At 34.5% G+C, this 9951-nt stretch overlaps 1 protein-coding gene and 1 non-coding gene across 2 annotated transcripts; one reads left to right on the top strand and one right to left on the bottom strand.

The window, feature by feature from the left end:
- Positions 1-5765: 5765 nt before the first annotated feature.
- Positions 5766-5837, bottom strand: TRNAP-CGG (transfer RNA proline (anticodon CGG)). The gene has a single exon. It is a non-coding gene; the product is annotated as a tRNA-Pro (tRNA).
- A 90-nt stretch (positions 5838-5927) lies between these two features.
- LOC127101278 (uncharacterized) lies at positions 5928-7781 on the top strand. The gene is made up of 3 exons (XM_051038650.1): positions 5928-6563; positions 7082-7291; positions 7380-7781. Exons 1-3 carry the CDS (start codon positions 5994-5996, stop codon positions 7446-7448), a joined length of 849 nt encoding a protein of 282 aa, XP_050894607.1. The 5' UTR covers positions 5928-5993; the 3' UTR covers positions 7449-7781.
- The last annotated feature ends 2170 nt before the right edge of the window (positions 7782-9951 follow it).

Here is a 9951-nt window from a genome sequence, read left to right as displayed (position 1 = left end):
TCTCTTCTAAGCCACCAGAAGTGTTGGCAATTTCAAGAATATTCATGTGGAAGTCATGAATAGTCTCATCCTCTTTCATCCTCAGATTTTCAAACTTGGTGGTCAACATCTGAAGTTTAGACATCCTCACCTTGGAGGTACCTTCATGAGTTGTTTTGAGAGTATCCCAAACTTCTTTAGCCAGCTCACAGTGATGCACCAGTCTGAAGATGTTCTTATTTATCCCATTGAACAGTGCATTCAAGGCCTTAGAGTTTCCAAGGGCTAATGCATCTTGCTCTTTGTCCCACTCTTCTTCAGGAATTTGCATAATAATTCCATCTTTGCCTGTCTTCGTTGGATGTTCCCATCCTTTGTTGATAGCTCTCCAGACCTTGCTATCCAGAGACCTCAAGAAGGCTATCATACGAGGTTTCCAGTCATCATAGTTAGAACCATCCAGCATGGGTGGTCTATTTGAGAATCCTACATCCTTGTCCATGGTACTAGAAAGTAACGTCCCTAGATCTCACCCAGAATTTAACAGACAGGGTGCCTGCTCTGATGCCAATTGAAATTCTAGTTAACAGACTTTCGATGTCACACAGGATGTTATGACATCCGATTCTGCGTAGACAGGAATGTATACAGTAGGTAAATGTAAAGTGCAGTAAATAACATAGAGAATTGTTTACCCAGTTCGGCGACAAACACACCTACGTCTGGGGGATACCAAGCCAGGGAGGAAATCCACTATTAGCAGTATTAATTCAGGCCTTAAACCAGCTGTTTAATCCTCTCACTTAATACCTACCCAATGCAATTTCAATCTAAACTAAGACCAGAGTTCCTACTCACTCCCCCTCAATCACCACAGTGATTACAACCTTTAATTAGTTTAAAGTTAATGGCGAAGTTACACTTCAAACAACTCTTGATTGTGATTAACAACTTTAATCAAGAAACACAACACTCACGCTTAAAAGCTTAGAGTGACACAACAATTACAGCTCAATGAACACCCTAGTCCAATGCAATCATCTAGGTGATAATTGCTTGGCTCACAAATACAACCTACTATAAGACACAAATAAAATTACAACAGTGAAGTATGATGGTACAATGAATGCTTCACGCTTAAAACCCCTGAGTTGCTGAAAGTAGGATTTCCATCCTTTTATATTGCATCACTTGGGTCTTGTACTTGTATTTCCTAAAATTAAGGTTAAGCAAGTTAACCCGATTTCCACATATTAGGGTGCTAACAAATAGGCTATTTGTTAGGTCCATTAATTGTAGCTCAGTTGTTAGTTTCCTGGATTTTAGCTCAGCTGTCGGATTCCTGAAAAATAGCCTGAGAAAATAACTGAAACAGAAAAACTAACTAGCCTACACTTTAGCATATGCTGTCAAGAATGAATGTCATAACATTCAGTTTGATGTCCAGAACATAGGCCATATGCTAGGTCTGTTATTCTCCTGAAACACATACTGTACTAAATGTTGAATTGTAACAGAAAGACCAACCAGTCTATAATTCAGTATCAGTTGTCAGAGATAAATGTCATAACATTCAGTTTGACATTTTGACAATAGGCCATATGCCATGTCTGTTATTCTCCTGAAAACAGACTGAAATAAATACTGAATTGTAGCAGAAAAACCAACCTGCCTATAATTCAGTATCTGCTGTCAAGGATGGATGTCATAACATTCAGTTTGACATTCAGACAATAGGCTATGTGCCAGGTCTGTTACTCTCCTGAAAAACAGACTGAACTCAATACTGAGCTCTAACAGAAAAACCAACTATTCTATAGTTCAGTATCTGCTGTCAGGGATGAATGTCATAACATCCAGTTTGACATTCAGTAAATCCTGTATTAGCTAATCCTGCAGCATACTACTCAAGCATGTCATGACATCAGTCAAGACATCAGAGCACAGTTAGTGTTTTGACACAAAATGCAGCCAATCAAACATCTACAGTATGCAACAAATAGTAAAGCATATATGTGTTATAACTTAAATGCTAAAGTGATCATAGAATTGAATGATGTTGAATCCTATGAAGACAAATTTCCTTTCAAATTGAGAAATAGTGGGGGTACCGAATCGAATCACATTCATGTGATAAAAAGCACTACAAGCAACAACGAAGTAGAAATAGAACTTCGATGAAGTAAAAAAGTAAGAGTTGCTAAAGACTATGGGCCCAATTATGCGACTTATAATGTAGAAGAAGATCCAATAAATCTTTATGAATCCTTGTCATCTCTAGATGAAGATTTATGGCAAGAAGCTATTTATGATAAGATAAATTCTTCTGAATCTAACACGGCCTTGCACTTAGTAGACTTGTCTCATGTTTGTAAGCCAATTGCTTGCTAATGTGTTTTGGAAAAGAAATTAAAACCTGATGGAACAATTGATAAGTACAAGGTTCTCCTTGTAGCCAAATGTTTCAGGCAAAGAGAAAATATAGATTTTTTCGATACTTTTTCTCCAAACACTTTAATTACATCCAATATGGTACTTATTTCAATGGATTCTATTTATAACTTAATAGTACACCAAATGGATGTTAGGACAATCTTTTTTAAATAGTGACTTTGAAGAAATCAATATAGACCAACTGGAAGGGTTTGTAATTCATGGGCAAGAAAATAAGATCGGTAAGTTAGATAAGTCTCTGTATGGTCTAAAACAAGGTCTAACGCAATGACATGAGAAGTTTGATAACATAATGATATCGCATGGGTACAAAGTGAATGAAAGTGACATATGCGTTTATTATAAATCTGAGTATCACATTTGCACAATCATATGTCTCTATGAAGACGATCTACTCATATTTGGATCAAACATTCTGGATGTTAATGATGTGAAATCATTGTTGTGCAACAACTTTGATATGAAAGACCTCGGAGAAGCGAACGTGAATCTTGGTATCAAGATCACGAGAACCAAACAAAGAATTTCTTTAGATCAATCGCTATATATGGAGAAGATCTTAAAGAAATATAATTACGTTGGCTATAAATCTGCGCGTACGCCATACAATCCAAGTGTGAAACTGTTTAAGAACACTAGTGAAAGTGTCAGACAAACAAAATATGCGAGCGTCATTGGCAGTCTTAGGTATGTCTCTGATTGTACTAGACCTGACATTGCATATGTCGTAAGATTGTTGTGTAGGTTTACTAGTAGACCGAGTAATGAGCATTGACAAGCTATTTAGAGAGTCACACGGTATCTTAAAAGACTGTGAAACTTAGTTTGCATTATCATAGATTTCCTGTTGTACTTGAATGATACAGTGATGCATATTGGAATATCTTATTAGATGATTCCAAAGCAGCTAGTGGCTATATATTCAATATAGTTGGAGGAGCTGTATCTTGTAAATCAAAGAAACAGACTATCCTGGCTCAGTCCACGATGGAGTGTGAGATGATAGTATTAGCAACTGCTAATGGAGAAGCAAGTTGGTTAAGATGCTTGCTAGCTGAGATCCCTTTGTTGGAAAAACCTATGCCAGCTGTGTTGATCCACTGTGATAGTACCGCGGCTATTGCAAAGAACCTTTATTATAATGGTAAAAGACGTCGAAAAAGAAGGAATCACAACACCATCAGATATTCTATCTCTAAAGGAATTGTAAGAGTAGATCATGTACGCACTGATGTAAATTTAGCAGATCCTTTGACGAAAGGATTAGCTAGAGAGAAAGTGTAAAATACATCAAAGAAGATGAGACTAATGCCTATAAAGAAATGAGTCGCTCATGATGGTAACCCGATCTAAATGAATGGAGATCCCTAGAAATAGGTCCAATGGGTAATAACAAATTGTGAGTAATATGAGGTGATCATGCTAGAGTAAATAAGAGAAGCATGAATCCTGAAGCGATAAGAGGATGAGATGATAGAAACTCTTAATGAGATATATACTTTGTATGAGGGAGTACCTAGGCTACAAGAGTACTCTTGATAGACTCACATATGTGATTGTCGAACTTAGGCCGATTCTTATGGAATTTCGAAGAAGAATTCCTAAAGCCTTCACTAAACTGGGATACACGTGCACTGCCATTAAGGCACAAGCTATTAGAATACACCTTAAGAAAAGGTTGTGTGTGGGTTTGATGTCTGAGATAAAGTTCAGGACAATTGTGTCACTCTTGTTGAATTAGAATCCTACTTGCTACACAAAGGTTCAAGTCGTAGACACCTTTGTTTATGCACAATGTTGAAAACGTTTGACGACAATCCTGAAACACTTTTTTAAATTCAAGTGGGGTATTGTTGAAACATTATGTTAATATTCAAATATAGGGAGATGAATTTGAAAAAGTTCCTTATGTTAAGTCTCATATTGTGTGTTAGTTAAAAAATTTCCTCAGTCTCACATTGTTTAGGTGAGATATATTTCATTCCTCACTTCATTATATAAGGAAATTCCTTGTTTCATTTCAAAATACACCAAAAACTTATTGAGTTTTTTCTTCCTCACTTTCATAACTCTGCGTTTTTTGAATTGTCGAAGCGCAAACTTCTTCCCCTTTCTTTCTACTCGTTGAATTTTCCGAGTATTTTCTTGAATTCTCTTTAGAGAATTATGTTAATTTCTCCTCGTATGAGTTGAGAAATTACAAGTATTAATTTTTGAATTCTATTTGGAGAATTATTTAAATTTCTCTTGGTTTGAGAAATTATTATGACTGATTGTTATACTAGATACTACCAGTGGTATTTATACCATATTCGAATGCTCTTTGTATCATTAGATGGTGTATTTTTAGACCGATTATCTACGTACAAATAATAATCGTACATTATAGAACTGATCTGTTTTATCCTGGAGGTGACACAGTAGTTCGACTGCTTTGCATAACTTTGGACATTGCCGCGAAACGTGTTAAAGAGAGCGACTTAGTATTTGACTCGGCCCAATAATTTCTTATGTGGCTAATTTTCAAAACCGTGAAACAACATGATAAATCATAGAAAAAATGGATACTTAAGTGACATCAAATAGGTGAATTTTCTTTTTTAATTGTGAAATGGAAATAAATATAAAAATGTTTTTTTTATGTTCTAAAAAATAAATTTCTAACCACCTTTATATACTATATAAGATATAGAAATAGGGATGACAATGGACAAAGTTTGGGTAGGATACTATAATACCCATCTCCATACCCGCGATTTGAAAAAATCCCTGTGTCCGAGTCCATACCCGCTTGGATGCCAAAGTTAGCACCCGTACCCGTGCCCAGGGCCGGCCCTGTCCATGTGCAGCATGTGCTGCAGCACAGGGTCCAAATTTTGGAAATTTTCAATTTTTCTTTTCATAAATATTAATAAAAATAAATAAACTATTATTAAAAAAAACTCAATAATCGAAAGAAATGTTATGATAAAAACCCAATATATACAAAAATCAAGATTGATTAAAACTCAAAATAATTATAATTAAATTTATTTTTAATTTATATATAAATGTATTTTTGATATATTTATTTATTTTTAAAAATTATAAATTAAAATAAAAAAAAAAGAAGAGAGAAATTAAAAAAATAAAAATAATTATAATTAAAAAAAATGTGACTAGTTGGTGGTTACTTATTAAAAAGTAAAAGAAAAAAAAATGTAAAAAATTGTTACAGGTTCTCCAAAATAAATGTAATTCAAACTGAGTAGGTATCAATTAAGTATTGTTTTTTTATAAACACCAAAAATATAGAGTTTAACAAATTTAATATGACAACAATAAAAATAAATGGGGTGTTGCGAGAATCGAACTCACGACCTCTCGCACCCGAAGCGAGAATCATACCACTAGACCAAACACCCACGCGTGCTACCCATATCGATAATTAATTATATATTTAATACAAAGGTTTCCACTTTAATTGTATTTTTAACATAATTTTCAATTCCAGTTTCACAATCCTATTCCTAAATTAAATACATGTTCGCTAAGCCCAAGACAAGTTAATCCAAACAGACATGACGGCAGCGGCAACAGCATCCTGTTACCTCCTCCCTGTTCTTCGTTCACAACCGCCGTTACCGTCACTGTCACCGTCTTCCTCTTTCCTTTCATTTCTCAAACCTTTCTTTCTTCCTTCTTCCAATATTACCCTTCGAAAACTTCACCGTCATGCACCTCTTCCCAAAACCCTTCCCCACTCTTTCTTATCCACACCCTCCTTTTCTTCCCGCGCTTTTTCCTACACCCCTCCCCTCTCCGCCGTAATTGGAGCTTCATCTCCGAATTCCACAGAAGAAGCATCGGAAGAAGAAGAAGAGTACGATGAAGAATCTGGTTTCACTGAAAGAGACAGTGTCGAAGATACAGAAGTGGTGGATTCGACTTCTTCGCCCTTGGTGGGAAAGAGGGAAGAGAGATTGAAGTTGAAAATGCCGAGTTTAAGTGTGAAGGAAAGGAAAGAACTTGCGTCTTATGCACATAGTTTGGGGAAAAAGCTTAATACACAGTTGGTGGGTAAATCTGGTGTTACCCCCAATCTTGTTACCGCTTTCACTGATAACCTTGAAGCTAATGAACTTCTCAAGGTAACGGTTATCATGTTATTTGAGAATTTGTGTTGTGAAAATTTTATATATCTTCTGTTTGGTTTGTGTTTGATATGTTTTTGATAATACATGGAAGAGGAATTTGAGTTGGTAGATGAATGTGTCCTTTAGGTTAATGTTTCATGTTATTAAGATAAGTTGTTGTGTTAGGTTGTTTGTTTAACTTGATACCTCCTTTTGATTCTGCATAATTAATAGAGTAAGATCTCAAGATCATGGTTGCGATGTTATATTTTGCAATCTTGCTGCGCTCTTCTGATCTTAAGCAAAATCTCGTTTTTGACAATAGAATGAAGTGAAATTGTTTCCGTATGAGCTATAAGCTGTTTTCATAAAAATATTTTAGAGAGCTTAAGGTGAAAACAGTTTATGAACATGTCATAATCTGTTTATGGCGGTAGATAAGTTCAAATAAGTCAATCCAGATGGACCTTGAGTTGAGTTATTTTCCTTAGCATCTTATTAAGTTGTACTTGCAATTTGGATGACATTTACAGATTAAAATACATGGGAGTTGTCCAGGTGAGTTAGATGATGTTATGAAGCAGTTGGAAGAAGCAACTGGCTCAGTGATCGTCGATCGGATTGGTCGAACCCTTATTTTATACCGGCCTAGTCTCTCCAAATTGAAGGTAGAAGAAAAGAGGAAACAAGTTCGGAAACTTTTTCTGGAAAAACAACATAAACGAAGACTACTAATAAACAGGGTAGGTTGCGGTTATATTAGTATCTTTTAAAAGCTCAAATTATTTTGATCCCTTCTTATGCTTCACTAATGTTCTTGTGAAACTGCAGAGTAACAAACAAGCACCCAAATCATCAAAGCGAGGCTCACCGTGGAGAGCGAGAAGCAGTAGCTCATAAACAAGTCATAACTTTTTCAAAGTTTGCCCCGGTGCTTGGCCTGTAAAAGATCGAGACTTTTCATGCTTATGTGCCAAATACTGAAGGTACTCGACATTTTACTGGCTTGTGAGAGTTCAGAGAAAGTCCATTTTTGGATCAAGAAATGCTTATATGTGGTTCCTTATCAGAGCTGGAGAGCATAATGTCTTGAATTGTATGGTTTGTTTTGTCGAATGTCATTTTGTTATTATATAGTGTTTGTTTGGATATTAGGTGCCAAACATTTTCTCGCATCCGAACTCTACTTGTGACTGAATCTTAGTTGATAAATTGCATTTATTTGCTCACAAATTTTGTCTTAAACTAGCACTGATGATAGGGAACTAAAGAAAATGATTAACAAATCTTGACTAGCATGCTTCATCAGAGGACAAGCATCCTTCACGTCTCAATCTTAAGTGATCCATATATTTGAAGTGATGCCTGCCTGCTTTCTTGCAATGTGCATAATTTTACTAGCTTTATACATTACAATCTGTATTGTTTTTTTTTTTCGGGTATGTTTTTTCTTCTAAGGGAAAGAGAGTAATATTTCATATATTGGAATTACAATGCTGAAATAACCTTACATAATTAAAGAGAAAAATTAATCTAATTATTTCTTTTGGTACAAATCTAGGTCAATCTTTTATTCAACTTTTCATTGATGAAATGTTAGTCAAATTTAATGTGTTTTGTCTTGTCAATGTTAAACAAGAATATATGTAATATTTAATGGTTTATTTATTATTGCAAAACAACTTCATGGAATCTTAACATTATATCTTCAAAGTCTTTTAACATTTGTTTCATCTAAAATAATTTCCAAATAACTCGTATATTATAGCTCTAAATTCTACTTCAACGTTTGATCGAACAACTACACTTTGTTTCTTACTTATCCATGCAATTAGGTTCTCTCACAAGAAGGTACAATAACCTAAAGTAGATATTATATCATTCGGTCATTGGAACTACATAACCAACATCAATGTAAACTTCTATATTTTTATATATGTCAAATATGACATAATGTGTGTCAAGTAAATCAACTTTTCCACTAACATCAGATATTGACTCTAATCAACTTTGACATTTTCCTCCTCAGGGCTTATGATATGGTTTTGCTTAAATGGATGTACTTGTTGGTTTGCATCCAAGTTTCCATATTTTAGGTAAAAGATCTAGCACATATATTTTTTTGAGAGATAAGAATGCCTTGTTTTGAGTAGGTTACTTCAATTTTCAAAAAATATTTAAATTTTCTAAGGTCTTTTGACTTAAACTTCACTGATAATTTTTCTTTTAGTAGTTGTCTCTCAATCAAATCATCACATAGAATAGTAATAACATCAATATAAACAAGAAGTATAGTTAGCTTTCTTCTTGTGAATGTTTGAAAAATAAAATATGGTGTCTTGACTTTGCTTATATATTAAGCACACCATGGTCTTTGTGAATCTTCCAAACTGGATCCGAGGTGATTGCTTTAATTCATATAAAACATTTTTCAATCAACACACGTTGGTTTCACCTGTAAGGCCAAAGCTAAGTGGGAACTTCGTATACACCTCATCCGCTAAGTCTCCATGTAAAAAAGTGTTACTTATATCAAATTGACGTAGATCCCAACTAGAGTGAGCAATAAGAGATAATGCATCTGAACAATATTAATCTTTGCAACAAGAGAAAAACACCTCATAACCAATGTCATATGTCTGAGTATATCCTTTTACTATTAGTATGGCCTTGTAACAAGCAAGGGAGACATATGTCTTGTATTTTACAGTATAGATCCACTTGCAACTAATTGATTTCTTACCTCTTTATCTTTTAACAATTTTCCGAGCCTCATTTTTTCCAAGTGATTTCATTCCCCCATCCATAGTTTGAACCTAATTTTTATTTTTTAATGTCTCTTAAATATATGATGGAATTATCATAAAGACACCAATTGCAATAAAACTTTGATACTATGGAGATAATTGCTTAGAAAAGAAAAATTTAGAAATAAGATATCTATATGTAGATGAAAATCACCGTTTATCCCTTCTCAAAGTAATGGATAAATCATCTGAGTCAATATCACAAGTATCAGAAATATGAGAATCACTAATAGAAAAAAAAATCAGTACTTACCTCCGGTTTAGACGATTGAATTTGCTTTTGAAGCGGGTCAGGTTTACTTCTTCTCTAATACACTAGAGTTGGTGCTGAAAAAGACACTGATTCTTGTAAAACAAAATATATTGGAGGATGAACAACTAGAAACACAGGTTCAAGTTCAATCATTGGAGAACTAGAAACACTTATAGACTTTGGTTCAGGAATATATGCTCAGGGGAGGCTAGAACTAAGAGTAAGGAACTCAGACAAAGCTTCTAGGTCATTTATGTTCTTCCTTAAGACTAAGAACGAGTGAAGCATGACACATTTTCATGAAATGTGACATCTTTGAATTAAAGAAAAAATCCAACTAGGA

The sequence above is a fragment of the Lathyrus oleraceus genome, chromosome 7 (assembly GCF_024323335.1).
Source record: "Lathyrus oleraceus cultivar Zhongwan6 chromosome 7, CAAS_Psat_ZW6_1.0, whole genome shotgun sequence".
Classification (NCBI taxonomy): domain Eukaryota; kingdom Viridiplantae; phylum Streptophyta; class Magnoliopsida; order Fabales; family Fabaceae; genus Lathyrus; species Lathyrus oleraceus.
The sequence above is the reverse complement of the archived record's forward strand: the minus strand, read 5'-3'. Positions and strand labels throughout refer to the sequence as shown.

What these genes read in the sequence shown, in the direction of transcription:
- LOC127101278 (XM_051038650.1), top strand. Translation starts at nt 5,994, where the DNA reads ATGACGGCAGCGGCAACAGCATCCTGTTACCTCCTCCCTGTTCTTCGT. An exon ending in AAGCTAATGAACTTCTCAAG is followed by an intron (nt 6,564 to 7,081) that starts GTAACGGTTATC and finishes TGACATTTACAG; the next exon opens with ATTAAAATACATGGGAGTTG. An exon ending in GAAGACTACTAATAAACAGG is followed by an intron (nt 7,292 to 7,379) that starts GTAGGTTGCGGT and finishes GTGAAACTGCAG; the next exon opens with AGTAACAAACAAGCACCCAA.